At 37.2% G+C, this 25,756-nt stretch overlaps 1 protein-coding gene across 2 annotated transcripts in view; it reads right to left on the bottom strand.

The window, feature by feature from the left end:
* The window catches only part of Ddx10 (DEAD-box helicase 10), a 164,673-nt gene that overhangs the window by 58,130 nt on the left and 80,787 nt on the right, over positions 1-25,756 (bottom strand). Inside the window, exons 14-16 of one of the 2 annotated variants that reach the window (XM_048417170.3) lie at positions 19,355-19,474; positions 16,532-16,693; positions 4,330-4,386 (exon numbers count right to left, since the gene is read on the bottom strand). In XM_048417170.3, the coding sequence (XP_048273127.2) occupies positions 4,330-4,386; positions 16,532-16,693; positions 19,355-19,474 (339 nt within the window). Of the gene's footprint in view, positions 1-4,329; positions 4,387-16,531; positions 16,694-19,354; positions 19,478-25,756 lie in introns of both variants that reach the window. The other variant, XM_085688759.2, reaches the window with a different exon arrangement.

A 25,756-nucleotide genomic window follows, 5' to 3' on the forward strand; every position in this document is an offset into this window, starting at 1 on the left:
TGGTTTTTGTCAGCCTGACAGACCTAGATACCTGGAAAGGGATCTTCACTGAGGAAAATGCCTCTATAATATTGGCCTGTTTGGCAAGTCTGTGGGGTATTGTCTTGATTAATGACGATATGGGAGGGCCAGATCATTCTGGGTGGGACAACTTCTGGGTAGGTGATCCTGGGTTGTATAAAAGGCAGGTAGACCATTAGGAGTAAACCAGTAAGCAGTGTTCCTCCATGGCATTTGCATCAGTTTTGTCTCAAGGTTTCTGCCCTGACTTCCTTCAAAATGCCCTACAACTGTAAGCTGCAATAAACCCTTTCCTTCCCAAGTTGCTTTTAGTCATGGCCTCCATCACAGCAGCAGAAACTGAACTAAGAGATCAACTCTTTTCTATAGCATATGCTGGTGTTTGCATTTGATAGGTGCTATAATGTCAGTCAATTTTCATGTTAATAGTTTCTCTGATATATCAGGGGCCTCTGGTGGCCATACTTAGATTTGCAGTCTGTGGGCTAGACAGGTTAACTCATCCTCCCCAAACTCACAAACTCATAATTCCTGCGGTGGCTACTGTTCAAACTGAGGGTGTTTCCCAAGTGTGTTGGGAATATAGGAAGCAAACACAAGCACTCAGATGTGTACAGGTACAAGGCCTTTTTTTCACACTTTCAAGACTTTTCAATACTTTTCAAGTATTAATCATGCTGCCAGAGTGACAGTCCTGTGAATGAAACACAGGTGGCTGGAGCTTCAGAGTCAAAAGAAGATACAGGCTGCAATGGTTGGTCTCTGAGTTCGGGCTCAGGCCCATCTCTTGACTGCTACAGTCAGTTGAGCTCTGCTTGAGTGTGGAGAAACTTTTCCCTATGTACTTTGTGTCTGAGCTGAGTCTGCTGCTGCATACACTTTCTCATTCTTAGTAAATCTTTTTCTTTCTCCTCAGCTCTTTCTGCTTTTTTTCCTTCCATAATATTCTTCTCTATCCCTGCCTTTTATTTAACCTTTTTCCTCCTCTATTTCCTGCTTTTATTTCACTTTACCTGCTGGATAAACTATTCTTAAGACCACTATTGTCAGCCAGAAGGTGGTGGCACATGTCTTTAATCCCAGGTCTCTGTTGAGTTCGAGGCCAGCCTGGTCTACAAGAGCTAGTTCTAGGACAAGCTCCAAAGCTACAGAGAAATTCTGTCTTGGGGAAAACAAAACAAAACAAAACATCGTCAAGTAAACTAAGCATCTCAGCAACAAAACTAGAAAGATTTATAATGCTTATAGAACTTCAACCTCAAAATGTATGAACTGTTTTAAATTTGAACATGTTACTTCCCGTGTTTCCGTCTAAGCTGCTCTTTGTTTCTTTATCACCAATCCTATTTCATCGGCATCACACTTGTACTTAAGAAATCCTACTTCTTTTTAAAAACTACCAGAGCCCTGAGAAATATGAAGATGCATCTCAAGTTTTCACACTGCTTGTTTTTTTTCTTTACATAAAAGTAAACTCCTTCCAGATATTAGTTATCACATGTGAGCAGCCACCAGAGCAACAGGAAACCTAGCTAAACAATGAGATAGGGCTGTATTTCCCATATAGCTGCTCGTAACTCCAGAACTGATGTACTACTCTGTTGATCACCACAACAACTATATATCATTTCGTTAGATAAAACAGAAGCATCCTGTTGTTCAGTACTTCTTTATAAGGAAACTTTTCATACGTAAAAGATCTACATCTTGGGTCAGTAAATGCTCAATGGGTAAATGTGTTTGACAAGTTTGACAGTCTGGTTCAATCCCAGAACCCATGTGGTAGAAGGAGAGAATGCCAGCAACTTGTCCTCTGACCTTCACATGTGTGTGCACACACACGCATACAGATACAAATAAAATAAATATAGATGTAATTTTAAAAATCTGCATCTCCCAAATCACTAACTATTGGGTATTCGGGAATTCATCATGAAAACTTCGCTCTCATATTCTTCTTTCAACAGACCATAGATAAAAAAAAACTTGTTCAAAATAATATTATCAAGTCTCTGAGAGATTCATTATACTTTTATTTTACCAGAGTATACTGGGGAATGTCAGAAACCTGGTTATAAAGCGCCATTCAGCCCTACAGAAGCACCACTCAAAGGAGAGAGCTCTCATCTCCTCACCCCCAGAAGAGGGCTGTGGTCTGGAGGTTTCTCAGCTATTCACAGGGACTGTAAGTGGCTACTAAGGGTCCTGGCTCAGAAGAACTCGTCACTGGCACAGCCTTCCCCCTTTTACTTATGCTCACTCAGCACAGTCCTCATGCCTATGCAGTAAAAAGTCTTCTCCTGACAAGAAAGCCCTCTCCTTTCCTGGTTGTCAAAAAAAAAAAAAAAAACAAAACAAAACAAAAAACAAACAAAGGAAAAAACACAGGAAAAACATGAAAAAGGAGGGAGGAAGGTTTTCGCCACAAAGTTCACATTTGAGATCAGCTTTAAAAGAAAATCTTAACAGCAGGCTATAAGTTGACTCCCACAACAGAAATAGGATAAAAACAAAACGCAGACAACATCTATAGAGGGATTTAAAGAAAAAGAATCCAGAAGCATGCTAATAAGTGAAAACAACTCCTGAAAACTTAATCGGTTATGAAAAGCCAAGAACACAGCATCAATATATATATATACACACCCATACTAAGTAGTCTTCTCTCAAGACTTGAGGGAAATTATTTCCAAGACAAGAACCTTATCCACCCTCAATACCCAAACCTGAAAATGTCCAAGTTCCTATACTTTAAATCATACCAGAGTTATAATGCCCAGTAGTACTATGTAAGCGGTATTTAATTTTGAAATTCTTTTTGCAAAAACAATGGCAAAGGCTGAAGAGATGGCCAGTGGTTATAAGACTTTACTCTGCCATGGAACCCGATACAGTTCTCAGCGCCCACATCAGGTGGCTCCAACTCCAGGAGACCTGACCTCCCCAAACACCTGCACGGACATGCACATCCCAGGACAGCACCACAAACAATACTCAACAAAAATAAAATCTTAAAACACTAATGCAAAAAAATCTGTACACATTCATTACAGAAGCAGGATTAATTACACTCTGGTCTATAAATAGAAAACTCTATATATACGGAGCCCACAATACAAAGGTGGACTCTACACACAAAGGTAAGAAACAAAGGAAGTGAAGTAACATGACTTTCTTTCCTATGTGGAAATAAAAGCTTCTTAGTAAAACAAAATGGGTTTATTTTAACACTGAACATGAAATATACATAATGTCAACTGTTTTCATGAAGGGTAAGATTTTCTTTTTTCCTTATATTTATCCAGTACAGTTCCAATGATCCAGTTTTCAGGCCATGACACTTCAACCTTGCATGATAAATATATGCAGAAGCCTGACCAGTCAGGCTGCACATCCTAGAGCTTTCATTTCAGACACTTCTGCAGAGAGTGCTCTTTAATAGTGTTTTCCGCTTACACTATAGTGTAGCTGCTTCCCACTTCAAAACTACAACTAGAGTGATCATCTCTCACTGGCTTTCTAAGTGTTATGACCAGTATGGGAGGGGAGCGGGACAAAGAACATTGTGTTATGGGTTTATTTAAGAGAATCAGATCTTTGTTAACTGCCAAGAAAAAAAAAATCATGGCTATTCAGACATAGCACATACAGCAAGAGTATGGGTCTAGGAAATCATTTCTATTAAATGTCCTCAGAAGGCAGGACTGAAATCGTCTCAGTGTTAAGCATGCCAGATTAAAGATCATAGCTGTATATGGATGGCACTTATAACTTTACATACATCTTCCAGGGAAACTATACATGCTTGTGGGGTACATTAAAGCTTATAGAATGGTTCACCTAGATCTTCAAAGGTGAAGCGAAGCAACCATGTTCTCACAGTAATCTACTATCCAATTATCCAACTGAGCACAAACAAGCCATATTTTTAGTCTAAAAATGACAGATATGCAAATCTTGCCAGAGTTGGCCCTCAAAGTCAATTGTCTTCTGTATTTAAGGAGGTCAGGAGTCAAGCAATCCAGATTGCAAACTGGCATTTTTAATATTTTATAAAGAAAAACAAATAAATGAGAAAGTAAACAATAGGCCACAAGGGCTCAAATCCAATTAGATCTGAATACCCTGATATAAAAATGAACATAAAAAATAAATGGAAATGGAAAATAAGGATTTAAATTAATTTCAATATTACAAAAGATTGTAAATTCTCTTTGTCAAATACCTTAGCTGACCTGCTTTTTAAAAAACAAAAACAAAATAAAGATATGAAGATCCTAATTTAAACACACAAACACACCTCCTTACCTTTATTTGTCTTTTGTTGGCTTCTCTTCTGGCTTCTCTTTCTTTTAACCGTCTTTCCTACAGGAAGAGAAATTAAATTAGAGGCATAACTCCTAGATATTAAGTGTTAAGCAGCACACACAGTCTTCAATTTTACTTGGTAAAGCAAACTGAAGGCAATACTTCACATTTCTTTTTCAATAAATATTTACAGAATACCTACAATGGAACTGGTAGAATAATTCTTAATTAGTAAACAGGAATCATACATCAGGAATCATGCATCAATTCCATCATTACACACAACATAATTTTTAGTTATTTACAATTTCATGCTTGGAGTAAAAGGGAGAAAAATGAAGCATGTACTGAATAATATACATTATTATTATAATAATGTATAATAATATACATTGCCTAATATAATTACATACAGGTTGTAAGTACAAGGTCTAATACATGACTTGTGTACAACTAATGCTACCTACTAGAACAAAAGGAAAGAAAAATAGACTCATGATTGTTGTACTTGTCCTCAGGGACATAGTCTGATAATGGATAATGGAATTCCATATATACCTTGACAAGGCTTATAGAATTCTTTATGATAAAGGGTGGAGGAAGACTATGTTCTAAATTGATAATAAATACTAATTAGAACCAAAAGGGAGTTCATGGAGCATTTAGATGCAGTTTAAATAGTTTCTAATTGACAACACAGCTGTCACTGACCTGCTTCCTAGTGGGAATACAAGGAATATCAATGTTTCTAGGGGTTTGCAGAGGGAGAAAAGAGAAACAGATACAGTTTCTAAACACCTTATACCAAAACAACAGATAAAATCTACTAGAAAACAAAAACTGAGGAAACTAGTTTCTAAGGGAAACTATAAAACCTCAAAACCACACAGTTACTAGGCATGGTCAGATCGCTCATGCCGGCCACCGTGCCACCGCTCCTGTGATTACTCTTTTGCTTCTCTGACCTACACACACAACTATAATTAGCAAGATCACTACAATTATAAAAGAACATTCTAGATTATTTGGAACCTCTAGAAATCAAAGTCAAAGGAACAAAGCGGAGAGATGAAGAAATAAAAACTCAGAAAGATTTTGATTTGCATATTATCACAAGTTCACAGTTATAAACAGATTGATCTCAACAATGGTTTTTGTTTGCCAAGTCTTAAGAGTTTTCCTACATGTCCTAATTAAAAACAAAAATAAAAATATTTGAAGAATTTAAAGATATGATTTTAATATCAAAAGAAAACACAATTTTTGAAGACACCCAACCGAAGCACTAGCTCATATCAAATTCTACCTTTAAACAGCAAACGGTGACTGGTGTCTGTGAGCTCAGCAGAGATGACTCAGCAGCAGACACAAAGTCTAGTCCAGCCTTCCTATACACAGCCATCTCAGAAAAGCACACCCAGCCCCCCCTCCACACACACACACAAGCACACAGCTGTCACTGACCTGCTTCCTAGTGGGAATACAAGGAACATCAATGTTTCTAGGGGTTTGCAGAGGGAGAAAAGGGAAACAGATACAGTTTCTAAACATCTTATACCAAAACTTTTATACAGCTAGTACCAGTTACTAATTCTTTGACCAGCAGGGGACTAAAAGACAACAGAGTGAAGCAAAGTAATATTAAAGAAAAAATTTAAAATTTCCTGATATTTCTAGTTTTGTGAGCTGTCTTAGCTTGTAGCTTGTATGATCTGTAATTTTGTCTTTTTTTTCCCTCCCTAAATAACAGGACAATTTAATATTATTAGCTACCCAAAAAGTATTCCTAACCTAAAGAACATTAAAATAACAATATACTTTATAATATTCAGTAACAATCAAAATAGTTTAAGTTTCTCTGCTTAACTTAATATTAACCCTATAGCTACATTAGACATCAATAACTACAGAGTGAACAAAAACTATTATATTTTCACAAAAATGTCTGTCTATTTGCATGTTACTATTACTGTTATTTTCTTGACAAAAGTAGTAACTCTAAATTATCCGAATGTGCTAGGCAATATACAAATTTGTATATGTCACTTTTAAATGGTGCATCAGGACTTGTGAGCTAAATTCCCTCCCAATTTTATAGGTGAGAAGATGGGCAATCAATATAATTAGGTCACTTGATTTAAGACATAAACATAGTGCCTCAGCCTCTCCTGCATCTGTGAAAACCTGTGTCAATTTCTGGCACATCACTGTTCCACACTCCTACAGTATTTACCTTGTAGGGCCATATACCATGTCTTTTCTTACCGTTATGTACAAATGGTACTGTTTCATTAATAATCAAGTTTTTCATTTCAATGTTATTTTCTCCTGACAATATTTTATGTACTTAATTTTTGTCAGGCCCTTTATTCAAAAGAAACAAATAATTTACAATTACGATCACACAAATTTTTATCGTAATTATCAATAATCTGCCTTTCCCTATCTGAAAAATGGACCAGGTGGTAGTGGCATACACCTTTAATCTCAGCACTTGGGAGGCAGAGGCAGGAAGATCTCTGAGTTCGAGGCAGGTCTGGTATACAGAGAGCAAGTTCCAGGACAGTCAGGACTACACAGAGAAACCCAGTCTCAAAAAAAAAAAAAAAAGGACCTGAAAATGAACTTCAAAATTGCACTGATGTGTTTGCATGAGAAAAACCCTGATCATTGGGCCTTTGATCAAGCTATATTATCTATAACAGAAAAATATGTACTGTCAGCAAATCTCAAAAAATTATTCCATTACTTTTTCTAGATGTTATTCTATTTTATTAATATTTGGTTTGCTTTTAATTATGTGTACATGAACGTGTTGGGTTGGAGGGTAGGTGCACACGTTAGTCAAGGAGCCTAGAGAAAGAACCCAGAAGAGGAGATCTAATCCCTGCACCTAGAATTTAAGACGACAGTGTATCACCTGGTATGAGCCACTGAAGAAAAAACTCAAGTCCTTACAAGAGCAGTATGTGTTCTTAGCTGCTAACCCATCTCACCAACCTCTAAATGGCATTTTAAAGGTCAGGGTGGGGAACACAAAAGTATTTACTAGATAAGCTTGGTGGTCTGAGTTCAATTCCCAGAATACATAAAAGGATGGAAGGACAGAACCTACTCCACAAAGCTGTCCTCTGATCTCAACAAATAGGTCATGGGTGCGTGCTCCCCACCCCATAATGCACTTGTGTGAGCACATACAGGCACAGATAACATAATTGGAAAAAGTTTAGGCTGGTGAGCTATTAAAATTCAATGCACATGCAAACCCAGTATTTCCTTTGACATTTCCCTCTACTAACATCAGAGAGAAAAGAGAGATCCACATAATGGAAGTGAAGTCATAACACCAAGACATAAAAGCGCGTGCAGGGGGTATTGGGAAACACATTAAAAAACAATTATCCTTCAATATTTGGGCAAAACAAAGGAAAAACAATTTAAAATAACTTATTAGAAAACTTTGTATCACTCACATTCTGCTATTCTCCTACCTGGAGATCCTCTATTATAAAAAGCTATTAGTATTCTAGCAAAAGGAAATGGCCTTCAAACTGAAAAGCAGGACAGGAATTAGAATCACAGTAATCCAGGACTTGGAAATGGGCACAAGAAGCGCCTGTTCCCTTTCCTGAAACAGGAAAGAACCGTAACTTAAGAGTTGGCGGTGACACCAAAGACAAACGGCTAGACTAGGTACAAGTGATAATGAACTGTGTTATATTCAATAACTGAGGTCTCCCTTAATTTAATGTAGTTTATATAGTTTAATAAATTCCCTTTCTAATATCATTTTTGAGAACATACTGATACCAAAAAAAAAACCATTTTATACCATGCAAAAAGAATTTTATCTTTAGTTCTGTCGTGCTACAAGTGATTAAGTAAAAGGAAGGCATGAAATTCAATAATAAAAGTAAAATTCACAAGGAGAAGAAAACAGAAAATTCAAGGTACAAAATACTCACTTTATAACTACTATCCCTCTTTGACATCTCAGAAACTTTGGGCCGTTACCTTGCATAAAAAGCAGGTACCATGAAATATTAATCCAGTCAGCAGTCAGAGCAAAGCATTCATGTTTTTCGCTCTCTGGTCATATACAGGGATTTTGAGATTTAGAAATGAATCTCGTTTTTCAGCACATGAAGGGAGCACAAACCATTTGAATGGATATCAGTCAACCCTGGCAGTTTGGTGCAGAACAGAGATCCCAGCTATCGCATGGAACCAGAAGGAGTATCTACCGCCACCTCACTATTACAGTCATCTCTTTTTCGAGGGTATGAGGGGGAACCCAGCTCAGTGAAAGTATATTCAACACATGAGCACACTTTATGAACAGAACACCAATAACTCAGGCACTAAGATCAACAATAAATGGGACTTCAAGAAACTGAAAAGGTTCTATAAGGCAAAGGACACTGTCAATAGGACCAAACAGCTACCTAAAGAATGGAGAAAAGATTTTTACCAACTCCTCCCAATAGAGGGCTAATATCCAAAATATATAAAGAACTCAAGAAACTAGACATTAAAAAACCAAATAATCCAATTAAAAAAAAACTGGGACACAGATCTAAACAGAATTTTCAATAGAGGAATCTCAAATGGCTGAGAAACACTTAAGAAAATGTTCAGCCTCCTTAGCCATCAGAGAAATGCAAATCAAAACTACTTTGAGATCATTTTTGTTTTGCTTTATTTTTCAAGACTGGGTTTTACTATAGCTTTGGAGCCTGTCCTGGAACTAGCTCTCCTAGGTGAGGTTGGCCTTGAACTCACAGAAATCCACCTACCTCTGCCTCCCCAGTGCTGGGATTAAAGGCATGTGCCACCATGGCCCACCTGCAGGCAGATCTCCGTGAGCGCAGGCCAGCCTGGTCTAAAAAACGCGGTCTAGAACAGCTAGGGCTGTTACAGAGAAACCTTGTCTCAAAAAAAAAAAAAAAAAAAAAAAAAAAAAAAAGGAAAAGGGAGGGGAGGGGAGAGGAGAAGAGGGAAAGGAAGGGAATGGGATGGGGTATATTTACACAAGGGAGTGTTTCTCAGAGGTTTAAAAAAAGAAGACATGAAATTTGCAGGGATGGGAAGTAGAAAAAGAAATTATCCTGAGTGAGGTAACACGGACCCAGAAAGATAAAATATGGTATATAATTCACTTACAACTGGACAATTAGTGGTTAGGTAAATGATAATAAAGCTATAACCCAAAATCCAAAGAGGATAGGTAAATAGAAGGGCTGTGGCGACAGGGGATCATGGCTCTCCATGGAAAGGGGAAACAGAACAGATTCTGCAGGTGGACTGTGGGTGGGGTGGTGACAAGAACAGGAGGGATCCAGTGGGCAGGAAAAAGTGTGGAAAGAGATGGCTGGAAGCGGGGAGCATTGGAGGGGTAGAGGTGAAACCCAGTGTAGTGGAAACGTCCTGGAATCTATGTGACCCTAGTGAGGACTCCTAGTACTGGAGGACAGAGTCTAAACTGGCCGTCTTTGTAGCCAGGCAAGTTTCCAGCAGTGGAACTTGGTTACATTTGGTTGAGCTGTTAGCCAAGGGGGTCCCATGGAGATCCCTAACAACCCAGGCTGACACTAAGACAGACGATCACTCTCCAAAGAGTGACCGCGGGGTGGGGTCACTGCCACAGACAACATTTACACATTTCTTTGAACATGGAGAGGTCGAGCTGGTCCCTGCATAGAGCCTTCATTCCTACACTCTAATCTTTTTGGCATAAGAAGGTATTCTGCAGGCTACAAAAAGAAAAACCTGGACACTAATGCAGCCACAAAACCCTCCACCTACAGTACGTCCTGTCTGAAAGATGTGCTGGGGCAATGGTGTCACACAATTTGTGGGTATGGCCAATTAATGTTTGTTTCAACTTGAGACCCTCAGAGAGAGAGAGCCATGCCCTATACGCCTTGAGGGCCCAGAGACTTGGCTATCAGTGCCTTGTCCAGTCATCATCAGAATGACTTCTTCTGGCCACACTCAGAGTGGGTACAGAGACCCACAATCAGACAGCATGCGGACAGAGACTAAACTGGAGGTCTCCATCAAGTCCCTTCCCTCAGAGATCGAGGAACACAGAGGAGAATATGATCCACTGAATCATCTCAGCTGGACACATGTGGACTCACAGAGACTAAAGGGGCAAGCAAGGAGCTTGCCTGGTTCTACACCAGGTCCTCTGTGTATGTTATGGCTGTTAGGTTTGTGTTTTGCGAGACTCCTAACAGAGGGAGCGGGTATATCTCTGCCTGCTCTTGAGACTATTTTTCTCCTATTGGGTTACCTTGTCCAGTCTCAAGCTTATGCCTTGTCTTACTGTATATTGTCCTGTCCTCAGTAGCTGTCATCTTTTGGCCTGTTCTCTTCTGTGGAGGAAGCGGGGTGGGGGGTGGGGGCGGAGGCGGGGTGGAGGGAGAGAGGTGTGGATCTGGGCAAGAGAAAAGGTGGTGGAGTTAGGGGAACGGAAAGTGGGGAAACTGGTTGGATGTACTGTATGAGAGAACAAACTATTTTCAATTTAAAAGCAGAAAGAATGTTCAAGAGTGGTTATAAAACTTTATGAAGATAACCCCTGTTCTCTAAGAACAAAAACCCTGTAAATGTGCAACCCTCTCAGGACCTCCTCAGTGTATACATATTCCATGGCGCTCTGTCTAAACAACATGAAGAGGACAGGGCTCCATACAGAAGTCTGGAACAACAGGAACAAGAGCATGCATACAAAGCACTCTCTTCACAGTTAATGGCTTCGAGCTTTACTGAGCTCCTATGAGCCAGCCCTTACGGTGGGTTCTAGATATAGAGAAAGGAGCAGAATAGAAACCTCTGCTCCCTGCTCTTCAACTCCAGTCTCCAACTATTCTCCACGCTAATCAACTATCACACAACTACTGCATGGCATTTATAATATTTTTAATCTATAAAATAACAAATAAAAATGGAAGATAAGAAATACCTCAAATATTCAGAACTGATGAACTAAAAGAGAATTCTTATGTAAATAAGCATCATTTATGCCTGTTAAATACCAAATGCTTAGCAGTCCCTTGCTCTCATGATGTAATTTTTAACCTTAGAAAAGTTTCTTATAACTCTGTCATCAGGCCTGTAGGCTCCAGCACTGCCTAGGCTTTTAAATGCAACAGTCCCTGAGAACTAGCATCGAACACTACTACATACATTGTTATGCAATGATCGTTTAGGAAAAAGTACTAGCATGGGGCCCTAAACTGTATGACTAACTACAATGTCTATTTTGTCTTTGAATTTATTTGAGATTAATTATACCTCTCTTTGGAAATATAGCTTCTAGCATTTGTCACCATTGCTTTTCCAAAATCCAAGGCCCACTTCTATCACTTACTACATTTTTATTTTGCTTCAGAACTGCCCTGCTGTGTAAGACAATGTGTCATGGTTTGAGCTAAACAGCTCGAGGTCAAGAGAGTAGCAGGGACCTTGGTAAAGGCTCCATTTGTTAAGAGGTGAAACTTGTACACACCACTTGACCCTTCTAAGGCTTAATTTTATACTCTAGAAGGAGGCTGGCCCTCTTATTTCAGAAGTTAATTGTGAGCATGAAATGGCAGGATACATATAAAGCACTAATACAGAGCCCAGTTATTACTGTTACTAGTCTTGGTACAATTTCTAAAATGGTTTATTACAGCTTCCCTACTTCTTGTCTTATTACATATGGTTTAAAATGTAGCCACTCAGATTCTATATCAAATCATTTCTGTACCAGTGACAAATCAAATTTTCTAAAATGTCCCTTTAATTCTTCCCTATTTTTCTAAAGTTCATAACTAAGTGGAAACAAAGTCAAATGTGCACCACTGTCACAAGCGATCCAGAACCATTTCCTGACATGACCGTCCTCTTTAAATCACAATCTAACATGAATAAAGCTTTCACAGAGCACTCCACGAGAACGAGGCCTTCTTTGAGGTCATTTCTCTGTATCCCCAGCTGTAACAGCAGAGATCAAGGAAAACACAAGTAATTTTGCAGAGCTGAAACGGCATCACAGCATAGAGCAAATGTCCAGCCCATTAGAGTAAGAACAGCTTTGGCTGGTATCATAAAATCTTTGTCTCTGTGTCAGAGTATAACATTTGCTATATCTTTATTTCTGATGAACATTTCAAGATGTTCTGTAGATGTTGACCACAGCTACCAGTAAGACTCAGAAATAAAACAGTGTTTAATATTTCAGTGAAAGCTCATAAAATAAAATAAAATAAAATTGCTAAATAACCTAAACAGTTACAGAAAGCACCAAAAGGCTGGGGTCGGTTATGTTTCTGCACAGAACAGCTCTGCTCTACTCTCAATGATACCATCATACTATAAGTCTTTTACCCATAATAAAAAATTAAAATCTTGATACTCATATAAAGTGACATCAATGAACAAATGGATTTTTTAATGTGTGTAAAGAATAGAAAACTATTCAACCTTCAAGAAGCAGGACAGTCTGCCATTTGTGAGAATCTGTAGACATAATGACGAGTGAGTTAGGCATGCACAGAAAAACAGTATCACTGGTGTGGAATAAAAAACCTAAACAGACAGAAATATAAAATAGAGTGGGGGAGGTCTCTTAGTCAAAAAACACAAAATTTCATTCAGACATAGTAAGTTCTAGGAATCTTTTACATAGAGTGGTGGCTATAGCAAAAATAAATAAATAAATAAACTTCTATATATTCAAAGTAGCTAGACAGAAGTAAGGATTCTAAATGTTCACACCAGAAAGAATGAGTTGAAGGGATTGATATGTTAGCCAAAGTTAATCATTCTCCAATGTATAATACAACAAAACATCACACTGTGCCTCTAAATATGTAAAACTATTCATATCAAAATACAGTTGGGGACTGGAGAGAGAGTTCAGTTGTTAAGGGCAACTGATGATTTTCCAAAGGACCTCAATTCAGTTACCAGTACCAACACAAAGGCTCACAAACATCTGAAACTCCAGTTCCAGAGAATCCAATGCCTCTACCAGCACTGTACACACATGGTTCACAGACATACATATGGACAAAATAGCCTTTCTTTTTAATTTTTAAATACAAATTAAAATATAAAAATATAAGAAAACTTAAGTTACAAAAGAATTAAATAAAAAGACCTTTATATCTCAGTATTCTAAACCCTTTTTAAAAGGATCAATACCTCTGTCACAGATGGAATTTTATAGCTTCCAGTGGCTAGTAGACAAAAGCATGAGTCAATGACAGGTGTATTAGGACAGAGAATGAAGAACTGGACCAGCGTAAGGACCTGAGACCTGCGGAACAATAGCTGAGGACATTCAAAACATGCACCACGCATTTTCTTAAATTTATTTATTTGTTTGTTATTTACTTAATGTGTGTGAGCTTTTTGGCTGAATATGAGTGTTGCCACGTGCATGCTTTGTGCAAGCAGAGATCAGCAGATATTTTGGGAAAGAGTTATAAGTGGTTGTGAGCCACCAAGAGGGTTCTTGGTTCTGGGAATCAAACTCATTTTTCTGAAAGAGCAGCAAGTGTTCTAAACTGCTGAGCCACCTCTCCAGACCCAAAAGCAGTCATTAGTTCATAAGAGGAAGCACTACTAAATCATTAAGACTACACTCACTTAAGGAATTATCGCTTAACATGAAATTATCATCCTAGAATATTTTAAACATGCATTTAAAAATTCTGGAACTTATGAAACTCACAAATGACATCTATTTATAAATAAGCCAAATGCAGAAGCATGTGATCAGTTTCATGGTGTTTCTTCCTCCCACATAAAATTTTATTCAGTCACACCCCATATTTCATGGTGGTTTTTCTTTTCAAATTTTACTCAATCTTTAGTGTTTAACATTCTCGTATTTGATAAAAATGAATAAAAATATTTAAAATACATATTTGACTTTCTACTACCTTGCTTAATAGTGGTGCACTAAAAGTTAAAGCAGCCTACATGCTGATGCAAAGCAGCAATACCTGTACTCAAAAGGCTGAAGCAGAGGGATAAGGAGCTGAAGGCAACACTGGACTACACAGCAAGTTGTGGGTCAGCCTGCAGAACTGGTGAGAACTTGTCTCAACCAGACAAAAGTAACTAAGGTAAGCAGCTAGCAGGATAGAAGAACAGTGAGGGCAGGGTATTTGGCCATTTTCATCATCTGATTTCAAGACCAAGTCGTTATATCACTCATTCAAAAAGAAAAAAATGGAAAAAGACATTTTGTTCAATGCAAACATGTTCTCAGCTAATTATCACTCAAACCGTTTTCCTGGGGGCTGAGGATCATGTATTCTCAGTGTTCTAGCTGCACATTGTGAATACATGGATAAATAGTCCAGTTTAAATTTACTCTCTAAAAGTTTTAGTATTGACATTCTATAGACAGTTGTTATACATGGGAGAAAAGAGAAGGAAAATCTTGTTTTATGCAAATTCTTCACATTTCTTCATATTTCTTTATACTCAACCTAACTCCTAGATAAACACTCATAGCAGACTGTAAACTAAACTATGGCAAGTAAGCTGTTGGTACGTTTAGCACTTCTAAAGATCTTAACATATAATATCAAATTTCAATTCACATACTGTACTAAAGGAAGTAATTCAAGAAATATTTGTTTCTCTCAATAACACAAATGCCCAATCTCAATCACTTCTATTTGTGTTCCACAGTATAAAATGCTTTGGCAACACTCATTTCGATACTTCTATAATCTTCAATATACACTTTTTTCTTTGGTTCTGTCAAATGATACTTAAAGTAAAGATGCATTAAGTCTTTAAAAATCATAATCTTTATAAGAGGAGAGTATGATCTAGACCATTAAGTAGTTACAAGGTAAAAAAAAAAAAGCAAAAAAAATCTACAAGAATCCTTTTCAAGGTTATATCAATAATATTCCTATCCAAAAGTATGAGAGGTTTTGAAAATAAAATTTAATAATATGGCAAGGATTCTCAAATATTATATTGTACCATTCTGAAGTCATTCGCTGTTTTAGAGGCATGTTTCAAAAAGATATTTTAAAATGAACATACGCTTTATCTCATTAATTGACTCATTAATCTAGTGGTTAATCCCACTTTGGGGGAATTACATTGTATGACAGAACAGTAATACCTATGTCCCCCACAAATATAACAGAGAACTGAACTTTAAGGTCACCAGAACCTTATACATACAGAAATAGTCCCTTTTACAAGATATAATAAAGCAATCAGTATGAAAAGAAATTTAGCTAATAAAATAAGTCTGGAAACAATACCAATGTCCTTCGGTGAGTGATTAATGAATCAAGCCCAAGTTCATCCAAACAATAGATAAATACAGTATGAAAAAGATAATATAGAGGGCTGGAGATGGTTCAATAGTTAAAAACATTTGGAACTCCTTCAGAGGACACAGATTTGGTTTCCAGCACCCTATTGGCAGCTCACAACAGTAACTTAGCTCCAGGGCTTCAGGGTATCTAATGCCCCCTTCTGGCCAATTCAGGAACTACTCATACGCATGGTGTACATACATATATTCAAGCAAATACACACATAAAATAAATATAAATCTTTTAAACATCTTTTAAAGAAAATGTCTTGATATGCACCAATTTGATGAATTTCTATGAAATAATGTTAAATGCAAAACAACAATCCCAAAAGGCTATATCTGGTTTCACTTATTAAAATATTCTGGGAATAATAAAATTCTAGAAATGGAGAACATGGGATGTCTCTGTAGTACTTCCTACAATTACATGTGAAACGCCAATAATCTCAAACTAAGAATTTCAATTATACAGTCAAGAGTCGATGATTTCATTGTTGTCGCACATCATACAGTACATTCACAAACAAAAGGGTTAAAACATAACCATACAATACAACCTTAAGTAGCCACCCTCAACTACGTGGTTGATAAGGACATTACTAATTAGCACACAAACTGTACCTTTAAAACACAGTAATACTATCTGAGTCACATAAACAAAAGCTGATTTCAGTGGCAACTCAGTATCGCACAGTCTCCAGAAGAACAAAAGGAACGAATACAGTGCCTAATCAGCCACAGAGACAGTGTCGGTGAGAACAGCAACTAAAGTCATGCTAACAATGCACTTCCAATGAATGAGAGGCGAGACACAGTAGGGACTCAGCTGTAATTCAAAATGAAGCTTACCCGATGCTTTGCTTTAATTTTCTTCCTGTATTCTTCTTTGTCGAATTTGTCCTCTTCCTGAAGCCTTTCCTTTGCTTTGTCTAAGTTGATACCACCAGTATCATCTTCTTCCTCCTCATCTTTAGAAGCAGATTTCTGAATCTGTGGCCACTGCTGAACCAGCTAAAGACAGGAAAAGTTAAGTATAGGGTACAATGGACGGGGTGTCTACAGAAACAGTCTGCTTTTGAATATCCATTTAAAATGAGGCATATGGCCCACCTTAAATGTGTTATTAAACCTTCTCATCAACTTCATAATTAAAGTAAGATACCAAAGAAAGGCCTTCACAGCCCAGGCAATACTGCCATTATACTGTGAGCACACGATTAAAAACAATTTCACACAAGTATTTGGTCAAGGTGATTACAGAATAAAAACACTTCCCAAGACAGTTGTTAATACTCTGTCCTCCTGCAACTAAGCTCGAAACCATCTGCACAGAGCAGAAAACTGGGTGACACTGTATGTCCTTTGAGCTACACCCAGGTACCTAGTTAAGCCTCTTACATGGCTCATCAAAATGTATTGTTCTACATTCCTGTTTCTTTTGGTAAATCTAATATCCTTATGAGTACTTATTATATAGTTTTCTCATTCATCCTCAGAGACCATAACAATATGTGATAATTAAAACTCACCAATGAGTCATGCATATATCAAGTAATATTACAGAGTGAAGTAACTAACTATAAAGGAGAAAACTGGCTTGGGTTTCAGAGACTGCTCATAATTCCACACCGCAATTTATGGATAAGAACAAAGTGACAAGCAAATGGATCCAAAAGGAGACTTGGCTGAGTGTTCAAACTTTTTCACTAGTTTAGTGTGTCATGCTAAGTAAATTTATTATTCTCTGGACACTTGTGCCCCTTCTAGATCTAAAAAAAAAAAGGGAAGCAACTCAATAATTTCCTTTGTCTCACACTATAAAGTACAAGCTCTAAACAATTTAGACAAAGTTATTCCCTTAACTTAAAAGTTTTAAATTAAAAACTGGTTGCCAGAGCATCTAAAGCCTGTACTTCTAACTTGAAAGTATGCTAAATAATCGTCAGACAAACATAAATTTTCAGATAAACCTCTCACAGCTACTCATACATCCTCGGTACTGACGCCGTTCAAGGTGAGATTTCCATAATCTTATTCTTTTGGCAGCCAATGGTGGTAGCAAAGGAACTGCATGGCAAACTATGTCAGTAATCACTGGGCCCCAACGTTGTGAACGGGATTCATGGTGAGATAACATCAACACTCAGACATCTCATCCAAGCCAACTCACAGGAAAATTAATATAGTATACCTTTCTGTGGGTTAAACAAATCACAGCCCATCTTTTAGAGGCTCAGAAGTTTCAATATCATGCATAGCCACAAACAGTTCCTCTTAGTAACAAGTGTACATTGCAGCAATGTACAATTGAGAGATTTATAATCATCTTGGAGCTAATTACTGTAATCTGTGCAGCTGAACTCTGTAGCACAGTAAGCTCATTAGGGTAAGAGCACTAATTTTAAAGGGGTTTAGACATGACTGCATTCTCCTTTAGCTCACTTCTTAGGTGCGCAGTTCTCTACAGTGGTTTTATAACAAATATTTTGCTTTATTTTTAATGGCTTCATCTTCCACTTCTGGCAACTCTGAATCACACTGCTACTTGTTATTTCTCAGCTCATTCCTATACCTCCAAATAACACCAAATTCTTTAAATTCAAAACGAAAAAGGAAAATAAACCCTGTGGATAGAGGCTATTTCAGCAACATTTCCATAATGATGAAATATATGATATGATTCTTTAATCAATATGGAAAATTTATATTTTACTATAGTAATGGATTACTAAGCATTATTCTGAGTGTTTAATACATGTTAGGTTCTATGCCCTGTGCTAGGAATCCAACAGCAAACAAAATACCTTTCTTTGTAGATAAGTACAAAAGAAAGTTAAAATCATCAAATAAGACTGTGAGGTTATATAATAATAATAATAATAATAATAATAATAATTTCCAGAAAGGAAGGAAAGGAGGGAGGGAGGAAGGCAAAAAGCAATGAGATTTTAACAGTACTGTGTGATATTTTAGAATGGTCAGGAAACTTGTAGGCTGGTGAGAATGGCGTCATGAAATGAAAATCCAAAGACCTTGCTATGCCAGGAACTAGTTTTCATCCTTTGGGTAATTTACTTGATGTCCTAGGTTTACTTGACCATTTGAAAGCAAAACAGTAATTCTTAAAATAATGACCTCTTTGAGAATAAGATAGAATAAGAATAGATAAGATACATTTAGAATCAGACCCAGATAAAGGAAATATGAGACGGAGGCACCTACGTCTGAAATCTAAGTAAAAGGCAGAGAATTTCCTCCATGGGCCAGCCAGCAATGAACATGCACACACAGCATATATAACTGAGGAAGTGCAAATCGGGCAGTTTACAGAGTCATGCTAAGATGAGAGCATCTAAGTAACTGTGTTAGTATTCTTGTGCTTGTTCCCAGGAAACACTCTGATGAATATTGATGGGAAAATCTTCCCTATAAAGAATGGAATTTAACAGCATCTCACTGCTGGTATCATCAGGAAGGACTTCAGCTTACTGCATACGAAAATCCTTGCCCACACCACACAGCTGATGAAAGGCCTACAGAAACAGGGAAAAGAAGTGGCCAGCGTGCTCTGGAGACACTTGTTTTCAAATAATAAATGGCCAGTCAGCAGGAAAGCCAAGCTCCACATTCCCTAAGACACAGTTCAGAAATAACACATTTACAGAATCTTACCTCCCCTTCATCAGTAAATGTTATTTTCTTATTGACTTTAAAATTTCTCTTCATTACTTTTTTTGCTTCTGCAACTTTGGTTAATTTTTTCTTGACACTGGATTTAGAAGGTTCCTTTTTCTGCTTAAGGAAGAAAAAAGAAGATTTAGAAAAGTGGTTGCAATACAGCAATAAATTTTCCAAATCATGACTATACATTCTATTCTCACTGGCAATCACAAGCACCTAAAACACTGTTCAGAAACTGAACTACTGGTATTTTTAACTAACAGCTCCCTCAAGACTAACGGGGCTTTACATGTGAACAAGAAAGGCACTAGGCAAAACCTTTCATTTTGCTCTGTTGCTAAAACTGTGCTATTTAAAATGCTGAAGCATCAGAAACAACAGGATAAAGCAAGAAACAGTCATTAAGATGAAGCTGTTTCCTAGGTAAAGCATAAGCTATTACTAAATTAACAAATGCAAATTTAAATGTCTAGACTAGGAATATATAAACTTAGAGCAAAGTGACTAATACAGTGTTTACAATTCAATATCCTTCTAACAGCTATAAGAATTTATTCTAGGGGTTGGAGAGATGGCTCAGCAGAAAAGAGCACTGACTGCTTTCCCAGAGGACCTGAGTTCAAATCCTAGCACCCACATGGCATCTCACAACTGTCTGTAATTCCAATTCAAAGGAATCAAACAACCCTCATACAGAAACATATGCAGGTAAAACACCAATGTACATAAATTTAAAATGCAGAAAAATATCCTATGAAAAACTGAGTTCAAAGACAAGATGAATTAATAGTACTTTAACAGACCTATATAGTTTAACAGACCTAATAGTACTTTGATAGACCTTTAACACTATAGCATCATACTAAAAGTTCAACACTACTGCTTACTTATACTAGTGAACACTGAGTGAGTCACTGAGAAAAGGAATGTGAAAGACCATGGCATGGCTTCTGTGATGAGTAACAGTAAATAAATCATGCTTTTGAAATGTTGGGTAACTCTCCATGGGCTAAGGCCAGTAGTAGCAATTGGCAATACTTGACTAATACAGTGCAGCTTCTATTACATGAATAGACAGAAAAAGAAGCCTTTGATATAAGACTAGAGTTTGCTCAGCAGCTAAGAATGAAATCTGGTCTTCTACAGGACCAGAGTTCAGTTCCAACATTCACGTTATGAGGCTCACAACTGTCTCTAACTTCAGCTCCATGGGACTGAAGCCTCTGAACTCCAAGGGTACCAGCACATAATTGTACATACACACACATTCATAGAGTTTAAAACACTAAAAAATTTTTAAAAAGTCTTTGACATAGTAGTCAAGAAAATTTGTGGTAAACTCTGCAATTATGAACCATGTGAAGATTAACTATCCTCTATAAATTGAGGATACTAATGTCTTATTACTTTCTCACAGATTGTGAGAAGGTTAAGCAATAAATAAAAGGAAACATGCTGTGTAATAAGTTCATGTCGATTTGATACAGGATTATTTCACAGTATACTAGACCATGGGCTTCTTAGTTTTCACTTCTGTACTACAGTGAAGCACTCAGCAAAGGAAAAAAGAAGAATAAAATAAGAATCATCAGGTTTTGGGAAGATGCACAACTATGACATTATGATAATATACTTAAGTAGATATCATCTATGTTGAATAAATTAAAATTAAACACCCTAAATTAAAAACAACCAACTTATTAAGACAGTTTAAAATACATTATTAATATATTTTTAGATATTTTTTCATGTTTTTATTATCTTGGATAGTTTTATGACAACTTCGCACAATCTACAATCATCTGAGAAGAGAGTCTTTCAATTGAGAAAATTCTCAAAATTGAAGTGTGAGGGTCAAGGTCACTGTGGGTGATGCCACCACTGGGCTGATGATACTGGGTGCTAGAAGAAAGCAGGATGAGCAAGCCATGAGTTACCCGCAATCAATGTTCCTCCATGGCCTCTGCAACAGCTCTTCTGCTTCTAGGCTCCTGCCTTGAGTTCCTGCCCTGCTCTCCCTGGACTACAGGGTGTAAGATGAAATAAACTCTTTCCTCCCCATGGTGCTTATCACAGCAAGATAATCCTAAGTTAATGTAAATCAGATAATGCATACAATAAAATTATGATTTAAGTACCAGAAAGTTGACGCTGATGCTTCTGATATATATTGCTAATAACACTTTATATTTCTTATTCTTGATTTGTACAATCTATAGCATTTAATTATATTACTTCTCTCACAAAAAACGTCAATTTATGTTTAGTAAGCTACTAACATTTAATTCATATATGGCTTATGAGAAGATTTGCTTATCAGATAGACATTAATATTTATGCTACAATCTACCAAAAAGATTTTTATGAAAAGATTTCTAAAATTATTTTTTCTTAGGGACAAACACTATTCTTCAGCCCTTCCTGTAACTCTGTGGACATTTCCAACTGGTGGCATGAAGGCTTTAACTGCTGTGCTTACTCCTCCTCCTCTCTGCCACTACCTCTAAAATATATATGTATCTTCTCTGTAAATATTATCATCCTCATTTTCTATCTTACTTCAGGGAGTGATAAGATGGAAGAAAAACTAAACTGAAAGACACTAAAGCAGTGGCCTTGTTTACCCAGATAAGGTGTGTGTAAACCCGCCACAAACACGCGGAGTAATTAAGTTCCTCTTCCTTCAACCTACTCAGAATTCCCACACACTTTTCCTCACAATGCTTTATCACAGGCCTCTTCCAACTATCACTAGACTCCTTCTAGAACGGACAGAAGTACAACAAACACCAAATTTGTGCAATCAAACTTGGAAGTTTATGTTTCTTTCTTGAGTTCACCATTCTACTGATATAAGTAAATTCCAGGAATATTTATTATAGGAAGATTTAGTCTACATCATAAACACTAATGCCTAGAATCTTCCTCAGAGACAGGCATGGTGTAGAGGGTCTTCTTTCTATGTGTTGCCTTCATTGGTCAAATAAAGAAACTGCCTTGGCTTTTTGATAGGGCAGAATTTAGATAGATGGAGTAGACTGAACAGAATGCTGGGAGAAAGAATGCAGAGTTAGGCAGACGCCATGGCTCTTCTCTCTGAGAAGGACACTGGTTAGACTCATGCCGGTAAGCCACAGTCAAGTGGTAATACACATTAATAGAAATGGGTTAAACTAATATGTGAGAGTTAGCCAAGAAGAGGCTAGATATAATGGGCCAAGCAGTGTTTAAATAAATACAGTTTCCGTGTAATTATTTCGGGTAAAGCTAGCCGGGTGGCTGGGAGCCAGGTGGGACGGAAAGCAGCCAGCTCCCCTTTTACAACACAGGAACACAGGCATATGGTTTTCAATAGAGAATTCACCAAAAAGAGAAAACATGTTGGCCAGGATATATATTTCTATCTTCATTGTATATATGACAGTATTATATCAATAGAAAATATTCTTTTTACAAAAGGTGGGAATTATATGTCATTCCAAATAAAAAGCAAATAGCATTGACCAAAATCCCAATCTAAATGAATTTTTCAAGATCTACTATTGCCCTTAAAAGATCTATCCTAGCACAAAAACAAGAGAGAGAGAGAGAGAGAGAGAGAGAGAGAGAGAGAGAGGTTGAATTTTCTTGTGTCACTTGAGGAAAGAACAGCAGTAAGAGACAGGAAACCTAATTGGTTTCCAATACAACTACAAGTCAAGAGACAGCACACAAGAACAAAATAGACTTAAGACAGTTACAGGGATAAAAGGAGACAAGTGAAAAGAAAATCACAAGAAAGGATGGAACAAGGGAGAAGAGAAAAGAAGCTCTGTGAAAACAAAGCCCTCTCCTGACTAAATGTGTGCTGCAAAGCCACTGTTCCGCCTCTATTCATACTGTCTAGGACTTCACCCCAACAGACTTCCAAACTGTCATCTCAAGTTCAAGAAAAGAAATTAAGCCAGTAATGGAAAAATGAAAATGTCTTAAACAGATATTAGCAGGATGCAAAATAATTACCATCCACCTCCCCAAATACCTTCTCTATAAGTAATATTTGAGATACAATACTAAGAGTACTAAATCGAAAAAAAGGAATAGTGTAACACAAATGAACCCACTGATCATGACTGTTGACAATTTGCTCTAGACTGTTTCTTTCCCAAATTCTTCAATTATTTAAGCCATTTAGTAGTCTGACAGATTTCGGACTCATTAATAAATAAAAATATTAAATAACAATATTCCTAATGAAAAACTTATCTGAAACTAATTTTGAAGACATTCAAGCTTAAGCAAATAAACAAGATGAACTGATATATAATCTATCAAAATAAAATTAACTCTTTACTAATATATTGAGATACCTCAAGCAACACTATGAAACTCATAATCTGATTAATTCCAAATCTATAATAGGAGGCAGAGGCAGGCGAATCTTTGTGAGTTCCTGACCAGCCTGGTCTACAGAGCGAGTTCCAAGACAGCTAGGACTGTTACACTGAGAAACTCTGTTTCAAAAGACAACAAAAAGCAAGCAAACAAACAAAATTCCACCTATCTTAAGCTAACCCTAACAACACCAAAGTCCCTTCTGTTTCCTCATCAATACAGGACGGTAAAGGACATGTACTTTGCTCTGAGACATGGCATCATGAAGCTGCTTGTCTCTTGGGGCTTATAAGTCACCAAACTGATCAAAGATATTAAAATAAATAAGTTGAGCACATTATGTAATCATTAATCGATTATATTCATTTCTACAACAAATTCACTGACTGCATGATATTTTTCCCCTCCATGGTCATTAACAGATTCCAAGAGATCATTTCTTCTTTTAACCTTGAGTTTGAAGAATCACGCCAAATTTTATGAGAATTTTTTACACCTCAATATTAAAGAATTTCAGTTAATATTTTATGAGTTAGAAAATTTGATGCTCTATTAATACTTATCAAAACAATTTAAATTTATTATGTCACTGTTCTTTGGTAATTTTCAATGCATTAAAAAGATATGTATCATGATGTGATGACATGTCCTAAACTACTAGAGATCAGAGCTCAGAATGAATTCTGTGCCTCTTGAGATCTGCTAAGCTTCGGGGATACATAATAGTAACATCTGATTTTGGCCATAAGCAAAGTTCAACAATTCACAAATCTCATTCATTATAAAATGAACAACTGACATGTTTATACTGATACACACAAAAAAAAATAAAAAGGTACCCTCTAGATAATCCTGAAGATAGTCTTTATATTAGAATTAAAATTAAAAATAAGAGGGAGGGGCTAGGGAGGTACTTCAGTTAATAAAGTACTTGCCATGAAGTATGAGGAGCCAAGTTCAGATCCCCAGAACCTACTTAATTCTAATGTAGCAACGTTCAACTGTAGTCCCAGCCACCTACAGAAAGACAGGAGAATCCCTGGAAACCTGCAAACTACCTAGCTTGAAGTACACAGAACAACTAGAGACCCTGCTTCAAACAAGGTAGGTAACAACACTTGAGGTTGTCCTCTAACTTTCACTATACATTCACTCGCAAACATATGTACATGCATTTATATACATTATATATAAAACATATTAAAATTTTTATCAAATGAGGGTTACAGATATAGCCTTACCTATGGTAGTGACTGCTTAGCATGCACAATGCCTTGGGTTCAGTCTCTAGTACCCATCTCCAAAAAGTAAAAAGCAAAAAGCAGATGGGGCTATATTTCATGTATGATATAAAGAAAAGACCACCATTTCATATTCTTTGTTTGTTCTATCTTAACAGCCAGACAAATATAAGCTTACTGGGGAGGTGGGGTACATGCATGCCTGAGGGATTCTTAGCCAGCTAATTTACCAAAAATGGGGAAACTCCAGGTTCAGTCAGAGACCCTGGATCAAAATCACAGTTGGAGGCCTGCAAGATAGCTCATCAGGAAAGGCAGTGCCACTAAATTTTACCAATCCTGAGCTCAATCCTGGGAATGATGGAAGGAAAGAACCAACTCCTTCAAGATCTCCTAACTATCCACAGGGAGGGAGGGAAGGAAGAAGGGAGGGAGAGTGTTAGTTCTAGTCAGCATCAACTGGCTTGATATAGCCTTGAATTTCTGAACAAAGTCTCAAGTAAGGAACTATCTTTATCAGATTGGTCAGTAGACTGTTTGTGAGGGATTAGCCTGACTATCTTAATTGAGATAAAAGGATATAGCCCACCCTGGACAATACCTTTCCTAGACAGGCAGTCCAGGTTATAGAAGAAAGTTGGCTAAACATGAGCCTGGGAGCTAGCCAGAGTGTGATTCAGTAAGCTTCAATCCTCCAGAGTTCCTGCCCTGACATCTCTCAGCGACAGAACACAACCCAGAAGCTTAAGGCAAATAAACTTTCTTGCCCCAAGTTTCT

The sequence above is a fragment of the Myodes glareolus genome, chromosome 4 (assembly GCF_982192425.1).
Source record: "Myodes glareolus chromosome 4, mMyoGla1.1, whole genome shotgun sequence".
Lineage (NCBI taxonomy): Eukaryota > Metazoa > Chordata > Mammalia > Rodentia > Cricetidae > Myodes > Myodes glareolus.